Genomic DNA, 27,051 nt, shown 5'->3' with positions numbered 1-27,051 from the left:
CCCTCACCTCCACCCTATTCCCGTAACCCCACTTAACCGTTTTTTTGGACACCATGGGCAATTTAGCGCAACCAATCCACCTAACCTGCACATCTTTGGACTGTGGGAGGAAACCAGAGTACCCTGAGGAAACCCACGCAGACACGGGGAGAACATGCAGACTCCACACAGACAGTGACCCAAGCCGGGAATTGAACCCAAGGCCCTGGAGCTGCGAAGCAACTGTGCTAACCACTGTGCTTACGTGCTGCTTCAAGGGAGCTTGTAGACTGGGGTTGTTTTCCCTGGAGCAGAGAAGGCTCAGGGGGAACCTAATGGAAGTGTATAAAATTGAGGGACATAGATACGGTGGAGAGGAAAGTACTTTTCCCCTTAGTGGAAGGGTCAATAACCAGGGCACAGGGTTTAAAGGAGATGTGAGGAAAAACGTTCTCACGCAGAGGGTGGTGAGAATCTGGAACTCACTGTCTGAAAGGGTGGTAGAGGCGGGAACCCTCGCGACATTTAAGAAGTATTTAGATGAGCACTTTAAATGCCATTGCATATGAGGCTATGGGCGAAGGCTGGAAAATGGGATTAGGATAGATAGGTGCTTGATGGCCGTGCAGATGCAATTCCGTGCTGTAAAACTCTATTGTTGTAACTGAGTGGGATTTTCCAGCCGTACCCACTGATTGGATCTTCAAATCCTGCCAACAGCGAAATCTGTGGTAGAGGGGGTGAACGGGAAATCCCGTTGATAGCAGCGGGATGGAAGATCCCACCAGCAGTCAATAGTGGGCCACCCCCATCGCCACAAAACATAAACATGCCGGGGGTGGAGGGGATCTCGACCACCATCTCTGCAGCTACTTATTTTAAGATCCTCGGATGGAGGCCATCAGTTCCAGGGGATCTGCCAGCATTTTGTCATGTTAGTTTTCCTGCTATTTTTTCTCTGGTGATTGTGATTGTTTTAAAAGCAAATTACTGTGGATGCTGGAATCTGAAACCAAATAGAAAATGCTGGAAAATCTCAGCAGGTCTGGCAGAATCTGTAGGGAAAGAAGAGCTAACATTTCGAGTCCAGATGACCCTTTGTCAAAGCAATCAACCCCACCTAGCCTTTTGGACACCAAGGGGCAATTTAATTGATTTTATTAAGTTTCTCCCTCCCTTGTGCCTCTTGATTTTTCATTGTTCTTGGGATGCCTTTTTTGTCTTCTTTTGTGAAGTCAGATACAAGACACTAGTTTAAAGTTTGTCATTTCCTAGTTTCCCATTATTATGTCCCCAGTCTTAACCTCCAAGGGATCAATGCTCACTTCAGCTACTGTTTTACTTAATATACTTGAATGAGCTTTTACTATCTGTTTTTATATTTTTTACTAGTTTCCTCACATTCTAGTATCTCCTTCAAGCACTTATCTATTCTGATCCCATTTTTTTCCATATTCTAAAATTTTCCCTGAAGGACATGGAGACAACATAAAACAAAGGGTTCTATTCTAAAGGGATTGCAGGAGCATCAGGACCTGGGCATATATGTGCATGGGTCAAATAAGGTGGCAGGACAGGTTGAGAGAGAGGTTAATAAAGCATACAATATCTTAGGCTTTATTAATAGGGGCACAGAGCCCGAGAGCAAGAGGTTAAGTTAAACTTGAATAGAACACTGGTTCAGCTTCAGTTGCGTACAGGTCGGGGCACCGCACTTTAGGAAGAATATGAAGACATTGGAGAGAATGCAGAAAAGATTCATGAGAATGGTTCCAGGGGTGAGAAACTTCAGGTATGAGGTTAGATCGGAGAAGACTGTTTTCCTTGGAGAAGAAAAGGCGGAGGAGATTAGAGATAAGCAAAATTATGAGGGGTCTGGATAGAGTAGATAGATAGAAACTGTTCCTACTTGGGAAAGGATCGAGAGCGAGAAAGTACAGTTTTGAAATCATTTACAGGAGAAGAAACTGCAAAGTGAGAAAAAAAACTTTTTCATGCAGTGAGCAACTAAGATCGGAAATGCGCTTCCTGAGCATGTGATGGAGGCAGGTTCCACTGAGGCATTCAAAAGGAAATAAGACAGAGCATCGGGGCAGACCCAATGGGCCGAGTAGCCTCCTTCTGCACTGTACGGATTCTATGATTCTATTCTATGAAAACACTCTTATGAACTCATCTTCAAGGCTAGCTTTGCCATATTGATTTGTCCAATCTAAAGGAAATTAAAATTGCCCATGATTATTGCCTTTTATGCAAGGCTTCCTTATTTATTGATCTACACACTGTCCTACAGTGCAGTTACTGTTAGGGGGCCTATAATTTACTCCCACCAGTGACTTATTTTTTTTGTTATTTCTTAACCCTACCCCAACTGATTCTATATCTTGATCTTCTGAGCCACAATTATTTCTGATGCTGCCCTTTATTAACAAATCTCCTTCACCTGCTCCCCCTTTCTTCCTGTCCTTCCAAAATGTTGAAATATCCTACAATATTCAGCCTTTGGTCACCTTGCAACAACAACTCTGTCATGGTTCTCATATCATACTCACCAATTTCTGTTATCAATTCATCCATCTTATTACAAATGCCCATGTATTCTGTATTTTTACCATTTTTCCCCACTCCAACCTTATTTGCTGGTGCAGTCTTATGTTTGCATGTTTCCCGTCACACTCTGATTATAATTGCCCATATCACAACCCTGCACTATCGTCTTGTCCTTTCTTGTTAACTTTTCATCTCTCCTCACGTGAATCTTTCTTGACCAGTCTGTTTCAGTCGAAATAGGAAGGAGGCATTGCTGGATCTAGTACTGGGGCAATGACGTAGGCCAAGTGTCTGTGGAATTGGGAAAGGAGTGATCATCTTATTATAAGGTTTAGATTACTAATGCAGAGTAGGAAGGAACAATTTAAAGTGGAACTTTTGCATTCGAAAAGAGCTAAACTCAATAGGTGAGGGAAGATCTAGCCAGAATAAAATGCAGCTGAAGACCAACAGGAAAAGCTATAACAGAAAAATGAGTGAGCTTTAAGAAGAACATGTTTTGGGCATAGGCTGGGTACACTCCAACAAGGCAGAAAATAGGGAACCAGAGCCAGGGCTCCTTGGATGATGAGGGAGACAGAGGACATTTAAAAAAAAAGGATGTATGATGCATGTCGGTTGAATTTTTCCATGCGAGAACCAGGCTGCAATGAGTTGAAGGGAAGTGAAGTGGAAAATAAGACGATCAAAGAGAGAATATGCGAATAGATTGGCAGTTAATATAAAAAAGAACCTATACATTTTCTACCAGCTTGCAAATAATAAGCAGGTCGTAAGGGGCAGGGTGGAGCCTATTAGCAGCCACGGGTAAAATGCTCTATGATCTGCACTTTGCTCCCGATGGAGAAGTGCTTATCCTCTATCCCTTGGCTGCACAGTAGAGGCACTTAGCTAGCCAAAGATTCTAGTTTAGAAAGCCATACATTAGTTGCCTCCCATTCTGTGATTAACGCTGGGAATAGCTTGTACTTTATTTACTGCATTTAATATTAATAGGAAATCAAGTCGGTTAACAATAAGGTGCCCCATTACCTCTCCTATGTCTCCCTGTACAACTCGAATAGGGTCAATGAGAATGTCTCGAGCCAGCCTCTCGATCTTCTTCCGGAAAGTAGCACTGAAGAGCAGAGCTGTAAGACAATCCATATGAGAAAATGGTGACAATATGCCAATCAAATCACATACCCTGGACCTGAAATCTACTGCAGATTACTGAAATTTCTCCTGCACTTGTTTTAATCTTGAGTGTAAGTGTGTTGAGTTACGAGGAGCGGTCAGGATATAGGCTCTCCTGCTTTGAAAGGAAGTGACATCAGAGGTAAATGCAATGCGAAGCCGAATGAGTGTAATTCTAAGGACTACAATTCTAATGATTTCAAACTCCAACTATAAACTGGTGGAAGGCAAATTCTAGCTATGCAGAGTGGCCAGTACCTGAAATGGTGTAAGGATGGGGTACTGAAGACAAATACTTTGGGGCAGTGAAACAACATGATGGGGCAATGTAGGTTTCGATGGAAGAGTGAGCCAAATGACATCCCTCATGTGTACTTATCTTTACAAAAGTAAGATCTAGTGAACTTATCGATCAGCCTTTCACTAATTCATAATTCTCAAAAGCAGTTAGGGATGTAGGCTTTGCCAAAGGAGCTCATATTCCAGGGAAGAATAAAAAACATTTATTGATAGTACCATTGGTATAGCAATAGAAAAATTGTAAAAGTTTAGCACATAAAGCCGTATAACTTGAAAACACACCCTTTTGATCTCAAGTATCACCCAGCACTACTACAGGTCTGCCCTGCTGTTTACATAGCTATATGGGTAGTGAGGCTGCCTGGTACTGCATCTCCAACAAAGCAGGTCTCAATCTTGTAACTGTGCAGCACAACTTTTTTTGATTCATTCTCAAGATGTAGACATTGCTGACAAGGTCAGCATTTATTGTCCACCCCACAGATGTACATGAAGGTGCTATTGGGCATTCTTCTTGAATTACTGTATGGAAGAAAGAAAACAGAGGTTTGCTGGGTCACTTCAGATGGCAGCAAAGAGTTAACCACTTGGATGTGGGATTGAAGACACTGTTGGGTCAGGTAACCTTAATTTTACCCTTTGTTTTTTGTAATCCACAAACAACTGCAGACCTCGCAGTTCCCCAAGAAATGGCTGCACCAACTGAGCCTGGTAACACAGTTATCAGTAGCTCAACTCCAAAAAAAAAAGAGTTGAGGACAAGAGCTCCTGAATTTATTCAAAAAGTGACAATAATGAGTTTGTGTTACAGTTGAGTCAACACTGCACAAAATAAGATTGGAAAAGAAATCACTGTCACAGAACATTTGCAAACAACATATGAAAAATAGAAACCACACAAGTGGAATATACCCAAGACTTGAATAAGGACATAAACACAAGGGCTGGAATTTCCAGCCATTCCCGCCGGCAGGATATTCCAGACCCGCCGATGGCGAACACCCGTTGCGGGTTTCCCGGCTCCAGGGAGGGGTGAAATTTAGAAATTTAACAGAAAACCCGTTGACAAAGGCCGAGCCAGAAGATCCCACTGTCAGCCAATGCTGGGTCTCCTCCGCTGCTGCGAAACACTCAGTGGGACGTGCGGAAAATCCCACCCAAGGGTGAAGTTGAAGTGTTTGTACAGGTGACAGGATTGCTATAATTATATAACATTGCTGCAAATAATACTTTTCATTTCTTTTCTGGAGTTTTCTGGATACATAGCTCACCACCTACTGATAATAGCCACATGACAGTCACTACATTTTGAGGGTGGCCCAGTACAATGCGATATTTTACATTATCGGAATTATAACTGGACTCGTACTCACGCCCTCCATCACGAGCAGTTCATGCAGCATTCGGACTTGTACTACAATAACTCATCATGGTTATTTTGACAGCAGTGCCCTTTCCTGCAACTACTGCCCGCTGAGACGTGCGAGGACACTATCATAAGTCACACACCATCCTGACTTGGATATGCATCACTGTTTCTTTGTCAACGATCCATGAGATTCTAATGATGGCTTAGTATTCTGGAATTCCTCATGTCATGTGAGAGTACCTTTAAGAAATGGATGTTTAAGAAATGTACCTTTAAGAAATGGGTGTTTATCAGTGATGTCAGAGTGTGGGTGGAGCTGGGCTGTCTGTCAGCATTTTACTTTCGTTTTAGGCTGTTTGCTGCAGGGTGTGTTTTAGTTTCGTTTTCAGAGCTGGATAGCTGCAGTCACATTCAGAAGGTGTATTAGTCTCTCTGTAATCTAAAGACTGTAAATCGATCCTTTGGTGATTTAAAACTAATAACTGCTCTCAGTAGAGATTTTAACCTGATGTGCTTCTGTTAAAAAAATTTTTTTAAAGTCTTATGGAAGTTAAAAGGACAGCTTAAGGATTGCTTAGTGTTGTAATCTTTGTGGGTTATATTTGAATTGATGATTGCTAAGATGTTCATTGTATGTTTTAAAAAGGTTAACTTGAATTCATAGAATAAACTTTGTTTTGCTTTTAAAAATACTTTCCATTTCTGCTGTACCACACCTGTAGAGTGGGCTGTGTGCTCCCCATACCACAATCTATTAAAAGTTGTGGGTCAGGTGAACTCCATGATACATTATGGGGTTCTCTAAACCCTGGCCCATAACACTCACTAAAATCAATAATGTAGCACCACCAGAAGGAGTGCAGTTTATCAAAATACCCCACCATAACCACCACATCAGGGCAATTAGGGGTGGGCAATAAATGCTGGCCTCGTTTGAAGATCAAATATTTAAAAATTCCGAGGTTTTCCTGAGAAGTAACGTGCACTTGTTCACAGGACGCGCTAGACGACAAAAGACAGATTCATCTTATTCAGCATCTGTCAACTTGTTCATCGCATGATTTAACAAGAATAGAACCATTAACCAATCCTAGCAACCAATCTCTATCAATATGCTCACAAGAGACCCAGACAAAATGCAGAAAACACCTGCAGTGGAGTGCCCTGGGAATCATCGGTCCAAAAACCAGTTCCACACAAGCAAGTTAGACATAGACAATGGCACTGTTCAAATTACTCAAAATATATCCCAACTGTTACTTGTATTTCCATTGGAAATGGAGGCGGTGGCGTAGTTGCGTTGTCACTGGACTGGTTCCTCACCAGAGACCCAGAGTACTGCTCCAGGGTTTCAGGGTCAAATCTCGCCACTGCAGATGGTGAAATTTGAATTCAAAAAAAAAATCTGGAATTTTCTCGTGATGACCATGAAACCCTTCTCGATTGCCATACAAACCCATCTGGTTCACTAATGTGCTTCAGGAAGGAAATTGGCCATCCTTACCCTATCTGGCCTATATGTGACTCCAGATCCACAGCAATGTGATTGACTCTTAACTGCCCCCCTCAAGAGCAATTAGGGATGGGCAATAAATGCTGGCACAGCCAGCGACGCCCAAGTCCCATGAACTGATAAAATAAAGGAAAAAAATAATAATCAATAGGGATAACACCAGCTCCGTAGGGAGAATGTTAAATAGCTGATCACCTGCTCACAAAGTACTGGGCAGGATTCTCCACTCCCGCACCTGTTGGGAGAATCGCCTGGGTCGCCGAATTTTCCCGTGACGCCGGTCCGACGCCCTCCCCGCGATTCTCCCAAGCGGCGAGAATGGCCCCGCCGAGTTCCCCGCGGCGCAGGCCGGAGAATCGCCCGAGACACCCAAAATGGCAATTCTCCGGCACCCCTGCTATTCTCAGGCCCGGATGGGCCGAGCGGCCAGGTCAAAACGGCGGGTTCCCCCCGGCGGCGTCCACACCTGATCGCTGCCGGCAGGAACAGCGCAGGAACGCTGGGAGGGGGCAGCCTGCGGGGGGGACGGGGACGGGGGGACCTCAAATGGGGTCTGGCCGGCGATCGGTGACCATCGATCGTCGGGCCGTCCTCTCTGAAGGAGGACCTCCTTTCTTCCGCAGCCCCGCAAGATCTGTCTGACATCTTCTTGCGGGGTGGACTCGGAGAGGACGGCAACCACGCACGCGTGGGTGACACCAGTTACACGGCGCCGGCCGCGTTATGTATGCGGCGCCGCCTTTACCTGGCGACAAGGCCTGGCGCGTGTAAATGACGCGGCCCCGCTGCTAGCCCATTATCGGGCCCGGAATCGGTTGGGATAGGGGCCGTTTCGCGCCGTCGTGAACCTCAACGGTGTTCACGACGGCGTGGGCACTTCGGCGCGGGAGTGGAGAATCCCGCCCACTGTTTCTGCAGATAGTTATGAATTCTATTCCCTCCCATAAAGGAGCTGAAACTATTTCATGCCAATGAGTGCACAATTTCCCATCTTTCTCCAGTACAATGACTGCTATAAACTGTAAACTTTAATTGAACTCGCTGGTTACGCAATAAGGAATACAATAAAACATAACTTACTCTGTCTGTCTGGCCGGACATGATTAGCTAATGATCGGACCTGATATTCTGTAAAAGATAAAGAAATCACTATATCATGACATACACTCACTAATGCATCCTCATTCAGTAAATTAACAGGCAGCTCAGCATTATGTCCTCTTAAAGAGCTTAAAAATGCAAATCTGAATTTTACTGTTGCAATTAAGATTCAGCCAGAGTGAACTTGCATAGGTGAAGCGGCGCGGTAGCACAGTGGTTAGCGTTGTTGCTTCACAGCGGCAGCGCCCCAGGTTCGATTCCCGGCTTGGGTCACGGTCAGTGCGGAGTCTGCACGTTCTCCCCGTGACTAGGTGGGTTTCCTCCGGATGCTCTGGTTTCCTCCCACAAGTCTCGAAAGACATGCTGTTAGGTAATTTGGACACTCTAATTCTCCTTCTGTGTACCCGAATAGGCGCCTTAATGTGGCGACTGGGGGCTTTTCACAGTAACTTAATTGCAATGTTAATGTAAGCCTACTTGTGACAACAAAAATTATTATTATAGTGTGCATGCATGCCATTGATGGGAGGCACAGAAGGAATAATTTGAGATGATTTAAGAATATAGTTCGTACAGCACAAAAGGAGCCTACTCAACCCATCGCTGCTGTGCTGGCTCTTTGTAAAATCTATCCATTTATATGTAACAAGTGCAGAGGCATAACATTTAAAGAATATTGCATTAAGATGTAAATATCCGAGAGGCCACCATGCTAAATTATCCAAATCTAACAAAACAAGAACAACTGCTGATCTTTTACCAAAGCCCATGTCAAACATTCGGTCAGCTTCATCAAATACCAAGTAGGTCACTCGCTGGAGATTGGTGGCTTTCTTTTTCACGTGGTCTATCAATCGACCCTGGGGAGAAATAGCAACACGTAAAATCTAACAATTTGTTTAGTGGCTTACTTGGACACCAAGTATTTGTGCTCACTGGTCAAAGAAAGTTGAATGATTTGTGGCAGCTTCTACTCCTGGAATATTAATATGGTTGGGATTTCAAAAGCTATTTCATAATTAACGGTATACTACTTAAAGTCAAATAGGAGATTTTAAAAATGCCCTCTATGTTTGGAATAACCCAGTAAGGTCCACTTGACAAATACCACAAAATGGAAGGAAATTGCTGAAAGGAATTCTCAATTCAGCAGAGATTCAGGGTGGTTACTTCAGCCTATATTTTGCAGTTATGGAGACTCCACAGTTAAATAAAAATGACACATGGAACCCGAATCCAAAAGCCTTGCCCCCATTTCCGACAGATCCTATTTTTGCTGGTAGGGGAACGGGGACAGGAAGTGACTCACATGAGGGAAACAATGAACTCAGAAGGGCCATTTAAACTCAGTGCTGAGTCCAAACAGACCCCATTTTCACTGGAGCGGGGACCTTATCTCGCAATGTGTGAGAGCCCTCACATCTGAGGCAAATCCCCAGATAACCGAGGCTGGCCTTCTAACCAGTCCCAGTGACTTCCACTGATCTGGATGGGCAGCAGGCCCAACTCCAGTGCGCACCTGTCCCTGCAGAATGAAGACCTTTCCATTCACTCCTCCTCGTGCCCCCCCCCCCCCACTCCCCTTGAGGTGGAAAATTACCCTGACACCGTCCATCTGCCTTGGGTCGAGGTGTACCCCCTCCGCACGGCAAATCTCAGCCTCGATAGCGAATATTCAGGTCTCAATTAAAGTGTCGACTATGACTCTGCTGGTAGCACTCTTGCTTTTGAGTCTGTCGGTTGTCAGTTCAAGTCCCAGTTGAGGGTTTGAACACAGTAATCAAGTGCAACAGTCCAGCGCTGTTGAATGTAGAGTGCTGCTCTGTTGGAGCTGACAACTTTTGGATGAGACGTTAAAGCAAGACACTATTTTGAAGAACAGCAGAGGAATCATCACTGGTGTCCTGGCCAATATGTATCCCTTACTCAATAACATAAAAAATGCCCGGTCATTAACACATTGGTGTTTTTAGGAGCTTGCCAGATTCAAACTGACGCCGGAATTTCCTACATTCCAATGATTATAGTTCAAAAGTATTTAGCTGGAACTCCTGAGCTTGTGAGAAGTGCTTATAATGCAAGTCTTTTTTTTTGTCTTTGTGAATTTGGAAGTATTTTGAAATTCTAGGTTTTAAGACTTCCTTTCAAGATTTTTAAAAGTAACTATATGGTCTGATCAGCTGACTTCCATTGTTAACATCTCACTGTCAAAAGCTATAACAGACATTTCATTTTACAAATTGCAGCATTATACTACTCCACAAATCTTGATAGTCGCAGAAAGTTTGACACTTCTTCCTTTGATCTGCTATTCTGGAAAGCATTCTCTTACTACGTGGCTCTAGCCTCTCCATTTTTTGTACTGACCGGTGTGCACACGACGATCTCTGCCCCTTCTTGTAGAGCCTTTGCCTGTTCCCACATGCTGCCTCCACCATACACGGCCACTGACCTCAGGTTGTAGGCTTTTCCAAACTTCCGACACTCAGAATGAATCTGTATATTACAGGAAGTGAACTAATTTAGTGTGAACATACAGGGAGACAAGCAGGAATTGTATCACACAAAATGCAACTAAGTGATGAGTCACTATAATGGGGTATGGTTGTGACAGTAACTGTCATATTTGCATTATCAAACAGAACAGTCAAACTCCTGTTGATAAATATAAGAAAAGCATAACAAATCAAAGTGGAAGGTTTCAACATTAGGACCTCTTCAGATTCAGTACAATCGACAAGGAATGTGCTTCTGGATTAAGCCACATAAATAACCAGCTTTGGCGTCCATACCTGAGGGGCAAGGAGCTTGTAGAAGGCACTAGTTGGACCTCAGCTGGAATATTGTGTATAGTTCTGGGCAGCACACTATAAGAACGATGTGAACGCATTGAAGAGTGCATATCAACCATAGAAAATGGAAACAGGAGGCCATTTGGCCCTTTGGTTAGGGAGAATATCACAGCTGTACTGCGGGAAGACACCTCAGAGGGCAGTGAGGCTATATAGGTAGAGATCAGGAATAAGAAGGGTGCAGTCACAATGTTGGGGGTTTACTACAGGCCTCCCAACAGCCAGCGGGAGATAGAGGAGCAGATAGGTAGACAGATTTTGGAAATGAGTAAAGGTAACATGGTTATTGTGGTGGGAGACTTCCCCAATATTGACTGAGACTCACTTAGTGCAAGGGGCTTAGATGGGGCAGAGTTTGTAAGGAGCATCCAGGAGGGCTTCTTAAAACAATATGTAGATAGTCCAACTAGGGAAGGGGCTGTACTGGACCTGGTATTGGGGAATGAGCCCGGCCAGGGAGTAGAAGTTTCAGTAGGGGAGCATTTCGGGAACAGTGACCACAATTCAGTAAGTTTTAAAGTGCTGGTGGACAAGGATAAGAGTGGTCCTAGGGTGAATGTGCTAAATTGGGGGACGGCTAATTATAACAATATTAGGCAGGAACTGAAGAACCTAGATTGGGGGTGGATGGTTGAGGGTAAATCAACATCTCACATGTGGGAGGCTTTCAAATGTTAGTTGAAAGGAATTCAGGACCGGCATGTTTAGTGCAGAAGGATAAATATGGCAAATTTCGGGAACCTTGGATAATGAGAGATATTGCAGGCCTCGTCAAAAAGAAAAAGGAGGCATTTGTCAGGGCTAGAAGGGTGAGAACAGATGAAGCCTGTGTGGAATATAAGGAAAGTAGGAAGGAACTTAAGCAAGGAGTCAGGAGGGCTAAAAGGGGTCACGAAAAGTCATTGGCAAATAGGGTTAAGGAAAACCCAAGGCTTTTTACAAGTACATAAAAAGCAAGAGGGTAGCCAGGGAAAGGGTGGGCCCACTGAAGGACAAGCGAGGGAATTATCATGCGAGAGTGGCTTTAACTAGATGTTTAAGCAATGTACCTTTAAGAAAACAGTGATGTCATAGAGTGGGTGGAGCTCAGCTCAGTTCAGCCATTTTGCAGCTTGGTTTTGCAGTTTGAAAAGTGCCTAGCTGGTTTTGCTGAGAGCAGCTTCAAAGTGCCTGGCTGTTTTGCTGTGAGCTGATTAAAAGGGGAAAGCCAGTTTGAGACAGCAGCTCGAGAAGTTCTGGTTTGCTGTGAGTTGCTCGAAGGGAGAAAGCCAGTTTGAAAAGAGCTTGGGAGTGTCTGTGTGTTTCCAGAGAGCTGGATCTCTGCCATGAAAGACTATCTCTGGATCATTTGGGTGATTTAAACTCATAATTGTAAAGCCTTTAACCTGATGTGATTCTGTTTAAAGGTGTTAAGTCTCTTGGAAGTTTGAAGAAACATTTTAAGGAATTATTTGCTGTTGCAATATTTTCTGAGTTATCTTTGAAGTAAGGGGTGTTAAGAGGTCCAATGTTTATTTAAGATGTTAAGTTGATTTCGTGGATTAAACAGTGTTTTGTGTTTAAAAACCCACGTGTCCATAATTGTAATCCCACACCTATGGAAAAAGCCGTGTGCTCGGAAAAGCAACAAATCCATTAAAGGGAGAGGTTGGTTGAACTCCATGATACATTTTGGGGTTCTGAAAAGCCTCGCTCATAACAGAATCTATGTGTGGAGTCAGAAGAAATGGGTGAGGTACTAAATGAATACTTTGTATCAGTATTCAGCAAAGAGAAGGAATTGGTAGATGTTGAGTCTGGAGAAGGGTGTGTAGATAGCCTGGGTCACATTGAGATCCAAAAAGACGAGGTGTTGGGCGTCTGGAAAAATATTAAGGTAGATAAGTCCCCAGGGCCTGATGGGATCTACCCCAGAATACTGAAGGAGGCTGGAGAGGAAATTGCTGAGGCCTTGACAGAAATCTTTGGATCCTCACTGTCTTCAGGTGATGTCCCGGAGGACTGGAGAATAGCCAATGTTGTTCCTTTTGTTATGGGACAGGGTTGAGAGAATCCCAAAGTGTATCATGGAGTTCACCTGACCCACAACTTTTAATCGATTGTGGTATGGGGAGCACACGGCTCACTCTACAGGTATGGTACAGCAGAAATGGAAAGTATTTTTAAAAGTAAAACAATGTTTATTCTATGAATTTAAGTTAACCTTTTTAAAACAAACAGTGAATATCTTAGCAACCATTAATTGAAAGATAACCCTCAAAGAATACAACACTAAGTAACCTGTATGCTGTCCTTTTACACCCAAAAGACTTAACAAACCTTTAAACAGGAGCACATTAGGTTAAAGTCATTACTGTTCTTAGTTTTAAATCACCAGGCTCGATTTACAGTCTTTAGATTACAGAGAAATTCATACACCGTCTGGCTGTGACTGCAGCTATCCAGCTCTGAAAACTAAACCAAAAAGACAGGCACACCCAAGCTTTTCTCAAACTGAAATTAAAAAGCAGAACCAGAGCTCAGTTCCACCCACACTCTGACATCACTGCAGTAACATGAGCAGCCAAACATTTCTTAAAGCGACATTCTCATGACACTTTGTTTAAGAAGGATAGCAAGGATAATCCAGGGAACTACAGGCCGGTGAGCCTTACGTCAGTAGTAGGGAAATTACTGGAGAGAATTCTTTGAGACAGGATCTGCTCCCATTTGGAAGCAAATGGACGTATGAGCGAGAGGCAGCACGGTTTTGTGAAGGGGAGGTTGTGTCTCACTAACTTGATAATAGTTTTTCGAGGAGGTCACAAAGATGATTGATGCAGGTAGGACAGTGGATGTTGTTCATATGGACTTCAGTAAGGCCTTTGACAAGGTCCCTCATGGCAGACTGGTACAAAAGGTGAAGTCACACGGGATCAGAGGTGAACTGTCAAGGTGGATACAGAACTGGCTATGTCATAGAAGGCAGAGAGTAGCAATGGAAGGATGCTTTTCTGATTTGACGGCTGTGACTAGTGGTGTTACGCAGGGATCAATGCTGGGATCTTTGCTGTTCGTAGTATATAAAAATGATTTGGAGGAAACTGTAACTGGTCTGATGAGTAAGTTTGCGGATGACACAAAGGTTGGTGGAATTGTGGATAGTGATGAGGATTGTCAGAGGATACAGCAGGATTTAGATCGTTTGGAGACTTGGGCGGAGAGATGGCAGGTGGAGTTTAATCCGGACAAATGTGAGGTAATGCATTTGGAAGGATAATGCAGGTAGGGAATATACAGTGAATGGTAGAACCCTCAGGAGTACTGACAGTCAGAGAGATCTAGGTGTACAGGTCCACAGATCACTGAAAGGGGCAACACAGGTGGAGAAGGTAGTCAAGAAGGCATACGGCATGCTTGCCTTCATTGGCCAGGGCATTGAGTATAAAAATTGGCAACTCATGTTGCAACCTTAGTGTTCAATTCTGTTCGCCACACTACCAGAAGGATGTGGAGGCTTTAGAGAGGGTGCAGAAGATTTACCAGGATGTTGCCTGGTATGGAGGGCATTAACTACGAGGAGCGGTTGAATAACTGACCTACACCCTCCACAGGCGGTGACTGACCTGCTCCCTCCACAGGCGCCGACTGACCTGCTCCCTCCACAGGCGCTGACTGACCAACACCCTCCACAGGCGCTGACTGACCTGCTCCTTCCACAGGCGCTTACTGATCTGCTCCCTCCACAGGCGCAGACTAAACTACACCCTCCACAGGCGCTGACTGGCCTGCTCCCTCCACAGGCGCTGACTGACCTGCTCCTTCCACAGGCGTTGATTGACCTGCTCCTCCCACAGACACTGACTGACCTGCTCCCTCCGCAGGTGCTGACTGACCTCCACCCTCCACAGGCGCTGACAGACCTGCTCCATCCACAGGCGCTGACTGACCTGCTCCCTCCACAGGCACTGACTGACCTACACCCTCCACTGGCGCTGACTGACCTGCTCCCTCCACAGGCGCTGACTGACCTACACACTCCACAGGCGCTGACTGACCTGCTCCCTCCACAGGCGCTGACTGACCTGCTCCCTCCACAGGCGCTGACTGACCTGCTCCCTCCACAGGCGCTGACTGACCTACACCCTCCACAGGCGCTGACTGACCAACACCCTCCACAGGCGCTGACTGACCCAAACCCTCCACTGGCGCTGACTGACCTACACACTCCACAGGCGCTGACTGACCTGCTCCCCCCACAGGCGCTGACTGACAAACACCCTCCACAGGCGCTGACTGACCTGCTCCCTCCACAGGCGCTGACTGACCTGCTCCCTCCACAGGCGCTGACTGACATGCTCCCTCCACAGGCGCTGACTGACCTACACCCTCCACAGGCGCTGACTGACCTGCTCCCTCCACAGGCGCTGACTGACCTACACCCTCCACTGGCGCTGACTGACCTACACACTCCACAGGCGCTGACTGACCTGCTCTATCCACAGGCGCTGACTGGACTGCTCTATCCACAGGCGCTGACTGACATGCTCTATCCACAGGCGCTGACTGACCTGCTCTATCCACAGGGGCTGACTGATGTACACCCTCCACAGGCGCTGACTGACCTGCTTCCTCCACAGGCGCTGACTGACCTGCTTCCTCCACAGGCGCTGACTGACCTGCTCCCTCCACAGGCGCTGACTGACCTGATCCTCCCACAGACACTGACTGACCTACACACTCCACAGGCGCTGACTGACCTGCTCCCTCCACAGGCGCTGACTGATCTGCTCCCTCCACAGGCGCTGACTGACCTGCTCCCTCCACAGACACTGACTGACCTGCTCCCTCCACAGGCGCTGACAGACATGCTTCCTCCACAGGCGCTGACTGACCTGCTCCCTCCACAGGCGCTGACTGACCTGCTCCCTCCACAGGTGCTGACTGACCTACACCCTCCACAGGCGCTGACAGACATGCTTCCTCCACAGGTGCTGACTGACCTACACCCTCCACAGGCGCTGACTGAACTGCTCCCTCCACAGGTGCTGACTGACCTACACCCTCCACAGGCGCTGACTGAACTGCTCCCTCCACAGGTGCTGACTGACCTACACCCTCCACAGGCGCTGACAGACCTGCTCCCTCCACAGGCGCTGACTGACCTACACCCTCCACAGGCGCTGACTGACCTGCTCCCTCCACAGGTGCTGACTGACCTCCACCCTCCACAGGCGCTGACTGACGTGCTTCCTCCACAGGCGCTGACTGACCTGCTCCCTCCACAGGCGCTGACTGACCCACACCCTCCACAGGCGCTGACTGACCTACACCCTCCACAGGCGCTGACTGACCTGCTCCCTCCACAGGTGCTGACTGACCCACACCCTCCACAGGCACTGACTGACCTGCTCCCTCCACAGGCGCTGACTGACCTATACCCTCCACAGGCGCTGACTGACCTGCTCCCTCCACAGGCGCTGACTGACCTGCTCCTCCCACAGACACTGACTGACCTGCTCCTCCCACAGGCACTGACTGACCTGCTTCCTGCACAGGCGCTGACTGAACTGCTCCCTCCACAGGTGCTGACTGACCTACACCCTCCACAGGCGCTGACAGACCTGCTCCCTCCACAGGTGCTGACTGACCTACACCCTCCACAGGCGCTGACAGACCTGCTCCCTCCACAGGCGCTGACTGACATACACCCTCCACAGGCGCTGACTGACCTGCTTCCTCCACAGGCGCTGACTGACCTGCTCCCTCCACAGGCACTGACTGACCTACACCCTCCACAGGCGCTGACTGACCTGCTCCTCCCACAGACACTGACTGACCTACACCCTCCACAGGCGCTGACTGACCTGCTCCCTCCACAGGCGCTGACTGACCTACACCCGCCACAGACGCTGACTGACCTGCGCCCTCCACAGGCGCTGACTGACCTGCTCCCTCCACAGGCGCTGACTGACAAACACCCTCCACAGGCGCTGACTGACCTGCTCCCTCCACAGGCGCTGACTGACCTGCTCCCTCCACAGGCGCTGACTGACCTGCTCCCTCCACAGGCGCTGACTGACCTGCTTCCTCCACAGGCGCTGACTGACCTGCTTCCTCCACAGGCGCTGACTGACCTGCTCCCTCCACAGGCGCTGACTGACCTGATCCTCCCACAGACACTGACTGACCTACACACTCCACAGGCGCTGACTGACCTGCTCCCTCCACAGGCGCTGACTGATCTGCTCCCTCCACAGGCGCTGACTGACCTGCTCCCTCCACAGACACTGACTGACCTGCTCCCTCCACAGGCGCTGACAGACATGCTTCCTCCACAGGCGCTGACTGACCTGCTCCCTCCACAGGCGCTGACTGACCTGCTCCCTCCACAGGTGCTGACTGACCTACACCCTCCACAGGCGCTGACAGACATGCTTCCTCCACAGGTGCTGACTGACCTACACCCTCCACAGGCGCTGACTGAACTGCTCCCTCCACAGGTGCTGACTGACCTACACCCTCCACAGGCGCTGACTGAACTGCTCCCTCCACAGGTGCTGACTGACCTACACCCTCCACAGGCGCTGACAGACCTGCTCCCTCCACAGGCGCTGACTGACCTACACCCTCCACAGGCGCTGACTGACCTGCTCCCTCCACAGGTGCTGACTGACCTCCACCCTCCACAGGCGCTGACTGACGTGCTTCCTCCACAGGCGCTGACTGACCTGCTCCCTCCACAGGCGCTGACTGACCCACACCCTCCACAGGCGCTGACTGACCTACACCCTCCACAGGCGCTGACTGACCTGCTCCCTCCACAGGTGCTGACTGACCCACACCCTCCACAGGCACTGACTGACCTGCTCCCTCCACAGGCGCTGACTGACCTATACCCTCCACAGGCGCTGACTGACCTGCTCCCTCCACAGGCGCTGACTGACCTGCTCCTCCCACAGACACTGACTGACCTGCTCCTCCCACAGACACTGACTGACCTGCTTCCTGCACAGGCGCTGACTGAACTGCTCCCTCCACAGGTGCTGACTGACCTACACCCTCCACAGGCGCTGACAGACCTGCTCCCTCCACAGGTGCTGACTGACCTACACCCTCCACAGGCGCTGACAGACCTGCTCCCTCCACAGGCGCTGACTGACCTACACCCTCCACAGGCGCTGACTGACCTGCTTCCTCCACAGGCGCTGACTGACCTGCTCCCTCCACAGGCACTGACTGACCTACACCCTCCACAGGCGCTGACTGACCTGCTCCTCCCACAGACACTGACTGACCTACACCCTCCACAGGCGCTGACTGACCTGCTCCCTCCACAGGCGCTGACTGACCTACACCCGCCACAGACGCTGACTGACCTGCGCCCTCCACAGGCGCTGACTGACCTGCTCCCTCCACAGGCGCTGACTGACCTGCTCCCTCCACAGGCGCTGACTGACCTGCACCCTCCACAGGCGCTGACTGACCTGCACCCTCCACAGGCGCTGACTGACCTGCACCCTCCACAGGCGCTGACTGACCTGCTCTATGCACAGGCGCTGACTGACCTGCTCTATCCACAGGCGCTGACTGACTCCATCCACATGGGCTGACTGACCTAACCCTCCACAGACGCTGACTGACCTGCTCCCTCCACAGGCGCTGACTGACATACACCCTCCACAGGCGCTGACTGACCTGCTCCCTCCACAGGCGCTGACTGACCTGCTCCTCCCACAGACACTGACTGACCTGCTCCTCCCACTGACACTGACTGACCTACACCCTCCACAGGCGCTGACAGACCTGCTCCCTCCACAGGCGCTGACTGACCTACACCCTCCACAGGCGCTGACTGACCTGCTCCCTCCACAGGCGCTGACTGACCTGCTCCCTCCACAGGCGCCGACTGACCTGCTCCCTCCACAGGCGCTGACTGACCTGCTCCCTCCACAGGCGCTGACTGACCTATACCCTCCACAGGCGCTGACTGACCTGCTCCCTCCACAGGCGCTGACTGACCTGCTCCTCCCACAGACACTGACTGACCTGCTCCTCCCACAGACACTGACTGACCTGCTCCTCCCACAGACACTGACTGACCTGCTTCCTGCACAGGCGCTGACTGAACTGCTCCCTCCACAGGTGCTGACTGACCTACACCCTCCACAGGCGCTGACAGACCTGCTCCCTCCACAGGTGCTGACTGACCTACACCCTCCACAGGCGCTGACAGACCTGCTCCCTCCACAGGCGCTGACTGACCTACACCCTCCACAGGCGCTGACTGACCTGCTCCCTCCACAGGTGCTGACTGACCTACACCTTCCACAGGCGCTGACAGACCTACACCCTCCACAGGCGCTGACTGACCTGCTCCCTCCACAGGTGCTGACTGACCTACACCCTCCACAGGCGCTGACTGACCTGCTTCCTCCACAGGCGCTGACTGAACTGCTCCCTCCACAGGTGCTGACTGACCTACACCCTCCACAGGCGCTGACTGACCTACACCCTCCACAGGCGCTGACTGACCTGCCTCCTGCACAGGCGCTGCCTGAACTGCTCCCTCCACAGGTGCTGACTGACCTACACCCTCCACAGGCGCTGACAGACCTGCTCCCTCCACAGGCGCTGACTGACCTACACCCTCCACAGGCGCTGACTGACCTGCTCCCTCCACAGGTGCAAACTGACCTACACCCTCCACAGGCGCTGACAGACCTGCTCCCTCCACAGGCGCTGACTGACCTACACCCTCCACAGGCGCTGACTGACCTGCTTCCTCCACAGGCGCTGACTGACCTGCTCCCTCCACAGGCGCTGACTGACCTGCTCCCTCCACAGGCGCTGACTGACCTGCTCCCTCCACAGGCGCTGACTGACCTACACCCTCCACAGGCGCTGACTGACCTACACCCTCCACAGGCGCTGACTGACCTGCTTCCTGCACAGGCGCTGACTGAACTGCTCCCTCCACAGGTGCTGACTGACCTACACCCTCCACAGGCGCTGACAGACCTGCTCCCTCCACAGGTGCTGACTGAACTACACCCTCCACAGGCGCTGACAGACCTGCTCCCTCCACAGGCGCTGACTGACCTACACCCTCCACAGGCGCTGACTGACCTGCTCCCTCCACAGGTGCTGACTGACCTACACCCTCCACAGGCGCTGACTGACCTGCTCCCTCCACAGGTGCTGACTGACCTACACCCTCCACAGGCGCTGACTGACCTGCTTCCTCCACAGGCGCTGACTGAACTGCTCCCTCCACAGGTGCTGACTGACCTACACCCTCCACAGGCGCTGACAGACCTGCTCCCTCCACAGGCGCTGACTGACCTACACCCTCCAAAAGCGCTGACTGACCTGCTCCCTCCACAGGCGCTGACTGACCTGCTCCCTCCACAGGCGCTGACTGACCTGCTCCTTCCACAGGCGTTGACTGACCTGCTCCTCCCACAGACACTGACTGACCTGCTCCCTCCACAGGTGCTGACTGACCTCCACCCTCCACAGGCGCTGACAGACCTGCTCCATCCACAGGCGCTGACTGACCTGCTCCCTCCACAGGCACTGACTGACCTACACCCTCCACTGGCGCTGACTGACCTGCTCCCTCCACAGGCGCTGACTGACCTACACACTCCACAGGCGCTGACTGACCTGCTCCCTCCACAGGCGCTGACTGACCTGCTCCCTCCACAGGCGCTGACTGACCAACACCCTCCACAGGCGCTGACTGACCCACACCCTCCACTGGCGCTGACTGACCTACACACTCCACAGGCGCTGACTGACCTGCTCCCCCCACAGGCGCTGACTGACAAACACCCTCCACAGGCGCTGACTGACCTGCTCCCTCCACAGGCGCTGACTGACCTGCTCCCTCCACAGGCGCTGACTGACCTGCTCCCTCCACAGGCGCTGACTGACCTACACCCTCAACAGGCGCTGACTGACCTGCTCCCTCCACAGGCGCTGACTGACCTACACCCTCCACTGGCGCTGACTGACCTACACCCTCCACAGGCGCTGACAGACCTGCTCCCTCCACAGGCGCTGACTGACCTACACCCTCCACAGGCGCTGACTGACCTGCTCCCTCCACAGGTGCTGACTGACCTCCACCCTCCACAGGCGCTGACAGACCTGCTTCCTCCACAGGCGCTGACTGACCTGCTCCCTCCACAGGCGCTGACTGACCTACACCCTCCACAGGCGCTGACTGACCTGCTCCCTACACAGGCGCTGACTGACCTGCTCCCTCCACAGGCGCTGACTGACCTGGTCCCCCCACAGGCGCTGACTGACCTGCTCCCTCCACGGGCGCTGACTAACCTGCTCCTCCCACAGACACTGACTGACCTACACCGTCCACAGGCGCTGACTGACGTGCTTCCTCCACAGGCGCTGACTGACCTGCTCCCTCCACAGGTGCTGACTGACCCACACCCTCCACAGGCGCTGACAGACCTGCTCCCTAGACAGGCGCTGACTGACCTGCTCCCTCCACAATCGCTGACTGACCTACACCATCCACAGGAGCTGACTGACCTGCTCCTCCCACAGACACTGACTGACCTGCTCCCTCCACAGGCACTGACTGACCTACACCCTCCACAGGCGCTGATTGAACTGCTCCCTCCACAGGTGCTCACTGACCTGCTCCCTCCACAGGCGCTGTCTGACCTGCTCCCTCCAAACGCGCTGACAGACCTACACCCTCCACAGGCGCTGACTGACCTACACCCTCCACAGGCGCTGACTGACCTGCTCCATCCACAGACACCGACTGACCTACACCCTCCACAGGCGCTGACTGACCTGCTTCCTCCACAGGCGCTGACTGACCTGCTCCCTCCACAGGCGCTGACTGACCTACACCCTCCACAGGCGCTGACTGACCTGCTCCCTCCACAGGCGCTGACTGACCTGCTCCCTCCACAGGCGCTGACTGATCTGCTTCTCCCACAGTCACTGACTGACCTGCTCCTCCCACAGACACTGACTGACCTACACCCTCCACAGGCGCTGACTGACCTGCTTCCTCCACAGGCGCTGACTGACCTGCTCCCTCCACAGGCACTGACTGACCTACACCCTCCACAGGCGCTGACTGACCTGCTCCTCCCACAGACACTGACTGACCTACACCCTCCACAGGCGCTGACTGACCTGCTCCCTCCACAGGCGCTGACTGACCTACACCCGCCACAGACGCTGACTGACCTGCGCCCTCCACAGGCGCTGACTGACCTGCTCCCTCCACAGGCGCTGACTGACCTGCTCCCTCCACAGGCGCTGACTGACCTGCACCCTCCACAGGCGCTGACTGACCTGCACCCTCCACAGGCGCTGACTGACCTGCACCCTCCACAGGCGCTGACTGACCTGCTCTATGCACAGGCGCTGACTGACCTGCTCTATCCACAGGCGCTGACTGACTCCATCCACATGGGCTGACTGACCTAACCCTCCACAGACGCTGACTGACCTGCTCCCTCCACAGGCGCTGACTGACATACACCCTCCACAGGCGCTGACTGACCTGCTCCCTCCACTGGCGCTGACTGACCTACACACTCCACAGGCGCTGACTGACCTGCTCTATCCACAGGCGCTGACTGGACTGCTCTATCCACAGGCGCTGACTGACATGCTCTATCCACAGGCGCTGACTGACCTGCTCTATCCACAGGGGCTGACTGATGTACACCCTCCACAGGCGCTGACTGACCTGCTTCCTCCACAGGCGCTGACTGACCTGCTTCCTCCACAGGCGCTGACTGACCTGCTCCCTCCACAGGCGCTGACTGACCTGATCCTCCCACAGACACTGACTGACCTGCTCCCTCCACAGGCACTGACTGACCTACACCCTCCACAGGCGCTGATTGAACTGCTCCCTCCACAGGTGCTCACTGACCTGCTCCCTCCACAGGCGCTGTCTGACCTGCTCCCTCGAAACGCGCTGACAGACCTACACCCTCCACAGGCGCTGACTGACCTACACCCTCCACAGGCGCTGACTGACCTGCTCCATCCACAGACACCGACTGACCTACACCCTCCACAGGCGCTGACTGACCTGCTTCCTCCACAGGCGCTGACTGACCTGCTCCCTCCACAGGCACTGACTGACCTACACCCTCCACAGGCGCTGACTGACCTGCTCCCTCCACAGGCGCTGACTGACCTGCTCCCTCCACAGGCGCTGACTGACCTGCTCCCTCCACAGGTGCTGACTGACCTACACCCTCCACAGGCGCTGACAGACATGCTTCCTCCACAGGTGCTGACTGACCTACACCCTCCACAGGCGCTGACTGAACTGCTCCCTCCACAGGTGCTGACTGACCTACACCCTCCACAGGCGCTGACTGAACTGCTCCCTCCACAGGTGCTGACTGACCTACACCCTCCACAGGCGCTGACAGACGTGCTCCCTCCACAGGCGCTGACTGACCTACACCCTCCACAGGCGCTGACTGACCTGCTCCCTCCACAGGTGCTGACTGACCTCCACCCTCCACAGGCGCTGACAGACCTGCTTCCTCCACAGGCGCTGACTGACCTGCTCCCTCCACAGGCACTGACTGACCTACACCCTCCACAGGCGCTGACTGACCTGCTCCCTACACAGGCGCTGACTGACCTGCTCCCTCCACAGGCGCTGACTGACCTGGTCCCCCCACAGGCGCTGACTGACCTGCTCCCTCCACGGGCGCTGACTAACCTGCTCCTCCCACAGACACTGACTGACCTACTCCCTCCACAGGCGCTGACTGACGTGCTTCCTCCACAGGCGCTGACTGACCTGCTCCCTCCACAGGCGCTGACTGACCCACACCCTCCACAGGCGCTGACTGACCTACACCCTCCACAGGCGCTGACTGACCTGCTCCCTCCACAGGTGCTGACTGACCCACACCCTCCACAGGCGCTGACTGACCTGCTCCCTCCACAGGCGCTGACTGACCTATACCCTCCACAGGCGCTGACTGACCTGCTCCCTCCACAGGCGCTGACTGACCTGCTCCTCCCACAGACACTGACTGACCTGCTCCTCCCACAGACACTGACTGACCTGCTTCCTGCACAGGCGCTGACTGAACTGCTCCCTCCACAGGCGCTGACTGACCTACACCCTCCACAGGCGCTGACTGACCTGCTTCCTCCACAGGCGCTGACTGACCTGCTCCCTCCACAGGCACTGACTGACCTACACCCTCCACAGGCGCTGACTGACCTGCTCCTCCCACAGACACTGACTGACCTACACCCTCCACAGGCGCTGACTGACCTGCTCCCTCCACAGGCGCTGACTGACCTACACCCGCCACAGACGCTGACTGACCTGCGCCCTCCACAGGCGCTGACTGACCTGCTCCCTCCACAGGCGCTGACTGACCTGCTCCCTCCACAGGCGCTGACTGACCTGCACCCTCCACAGGCGCTGACTGACCTGCACCCTCCACAGGCGCTGACTGACCTGCACCCTCCACAGGCGCTGACTGACCTGCTCTATGCACAGGCGCTGACTGACCTGCTCTATCCACAGGCGCTGACTGACTCCATCCACATGGGCTGACTGACCTAACCCTCCACAGACGCTGACTGACCTGCTCCCTCCACAGGCGCTGACTGACATACACCCTCCACAGGCGCTGACTGACCTGCTCCCTCCACAGGCGCTGACTGACCTGCTCCTCCCACAGACACTGACTGACCTGCTCCTCCCACTGACACTGACTGACCTACACCCTCCACAGGCGCTGACAGACCTGCTCCCTCCACAGGCGCTGACTGACCTACACCCTCCACAGGCGCTGACTGACCTGCTCCCTCCACAGGCGCTGACTGACCTGCTCCCTCCACAGGCGCTGACTGACCTGCTCCCTCCACAGGCGCTGACTGACCTGCTCCCTCCACAGGCGCTGACTGACCTATACCCTCCACGGGCGCTGACTGACCTGCTCCCTCCACAGGCGCTGACTGACCTGCTCCTCCCACAGACACTGACTGACCTGCTCCTCCCACAGACACTGACTGACCTGCTCCTCCCACAGACACTGACTGACCTGCTTCCTGCACAGGCGCTGACTGAACTGCTCCCTCCACAGGTGCTGACTGACCTACACCCTCCACAGGCGCTGACAGACCTGCTCCCTCCACAGGTGCTGACTGACCTACACCCTCCACAGGCGCTGACAGACCTGCTCCCTCCACAGGCGCTGACTGACCTACACCCTCCACAGGCGCTGACTGACCTGCTCCCTCCACAGGTGCTGACTGACCTACACCTTCCACAGGCGCTGACAGACCTACACCCTCCACAGGCGCTGACTGACCTGCTCCCTCCACAGGTGCTGACTGACCTACACCCTCCACAGGCGCTGACTGACCTGCTTCCTCCACAGGCGCTGACTGAACTGCTCCCTCCACAGGTGCTGACTGACCTACACCGTCCACAGGCGCTGACTGACCTACACCCTCCACAGGCGCTGACTGACCTGCCTCCTGCACAGGCGCTGCCTGAACTGCTCCCTCCACAGGTGCTGACTGACCTACACCCTCCACAGGCGCTGACAGACCTGCTCCCTCCACAGGCGCTGACTGACCTACACCCTCCACAGGCGCTGACTGACCTGCTCCCTCCACAGGTGCAAACTGACCTACACCCTCCACAGGCGCTGACAGACCTGCTCCCTCCACAGGCGCTGACTGACCTACACCCTCCACAGGCGCTGACTGACCTGCTTCCTCCACAGGCGCTGACTGACCTGCTCCCTCCACAGGCGCTGACTGACCTGCTCCCTCCACAGGCGCTGACTGACCTGCTCCCTCCACAGGCGCTGACTGACCTACACCCTCCACAGGCGCTGACTGACCTACACCCTCCACAGGCGCTGACTGACCTGCTTCCTGCACAGGCGCTGACTGAACTGCTCCCTCCACAGGTGCTGACTGACCTACACCCTCCACAGGCGCTGACAGACCTGTTCCCTCCACAGGTGCTGACTGAACTACACCCTCCACAGGCGCTGACAGACCTGCTCCCTCCACAGGCGCTGACTGACCTACACCCTCCACAGGCGCTGACTGACCTGCTCCCTCCACAGGTGCTGACTGACCTACACCCTCCACAGGCGCTGACTGACCTACACCCTCCACAGGCGCTGACTGACCTGCTCCCTCCACAGGTGCTGACTGACCTACACCCTCCACAGGCGCTGACTGACCTGCTTCCTCCACAGGCGCTGACTGAACTGCTCCCTCCACAGGTGCTGACTGACCTACACCCTCCACAGGCGCTGACAGACCTGCTCCCTCCACAGGCGCTGACTGACCTACACCCTCCAAAAGCGCTGACTGACCTGCTCCCTCCACAGGCGCTGACTGACCTACACCCTCCACAGGCGCTGACTGACCTGCTCCCTCCACAGGCGCTGACTGACCTGCTCCTTCCACAAGCGTTGACTGACCTGCTCCTCCCACAGACACTGACTGACCTACTCCCTCCACAGGTGCTGACTGACCTCCACCCTCCACAGGCGCGGACAGACCTGCTCCATCCACAGGCGCTGACTGACCTGCTCCCTCCACAGGCACTGACTGACCTACACCCTCCACTGGCGCTGACTGACCTGCTCCCTCCACAGGCGCTGACTGACCTACACACTCCACAGGCGCTGACTGACCTGCTCCCTCCACAGGCGCTGACTGACCTGCTCCCTCCACAGGCGCTGACTGACCTGCTCCCTCCACAGGCGCTGACTGACCTGCTCCCTCCACAGGCGCTGACTGACCTACACCCTCCACAGGCGCTGACTGACCAACACCCTCCACAGGCGCTGACTGACCCACACTCTCCACTGGCGCTGACTGACCTATACACTCCACAGGCGCTGACTGACCTGCTCCCCCCACAGGCGCTGACTGACAAACACCCTCCACAGGTGCTGACTGACCTGCTCCCTCCACAGGCGCTGACTGACCTGCTCCCTCCACAGGCGCTGACTGACCTGCTCCCTCCACAGGCGCTGACTGACCTACACCCTCAACAGGCGCTGACTGACCTGCTCCCTCCACAGGCGCTGACTGACCTACACCCTCCACTGGCGCTGACTGACCTACACACTCCACAGGCGCTGACTGACCTGCTCTATCCACAGGCGCTGACTGGACTGCTCTATCCACAGGCGCTGACTGACATGCTCTATCCA

The 27,051-nt window shown here is 52.8% G+C and overlaps 1 protein-coding gene across 3 annotated transcripts in view; it reads right to left on the bottom strand.

The window, feature by feature from the left end:
• The window catches only part of LOC140398326 (ATP-dependent RNA helicase DDX42-like), a 192,406-nt gene that overhangs the window by 63,269 nt on the left and 102,086 nt on the right, over positions 1-27,051 (bottom strand). For all 3 annotated transcript variants that reach the window (XM_072486893.1, XM_072486894.1, XM_072486895.1), the window contains 4 exons: positions 10,356-10,484; positions 8,749-8,848; positions 7,968-8,015; positions 3,562-3,659 (listed from right to left, as the gene is read on the bottom strand). In XM_072486893.1, the coding sequence (XP_072342994.1) occupies positions 3,562-3,659; positions 7,968-8,015; positions 8,749-8,848; positions 10,356-10,484 (375 nt within the window). The remainder of the gene's footprint in view (positions 1-3,561; positions 3,660-7,967; positions 8,016-8,748; positions 8,849-10,355; positions 10,485-27,051) is intronic.

This window comes from Scyliorhinus torazame, chromosome 21 (genome assembly GCF_047496885.1).
Source record: "Scyliorhinus torazame isolate Kashiwa2021f chromosome 21, sScyTor2.1, whole genome shotgun sequence".
NCBI classification, from domain to species: domain Eukaryota; kingdom Metazoa; phylum Chordata; class Chondrichthyes; order Carcharhiniformes; family Scyliorhinidae; genus Scyliorhinus; species Scyliorhinus torazame.
The sequence above is the reverse complement of the archived record's forward strand: the minus strand, read 5'-3'. Positions and strand labels throughout refer to the sequence as shown.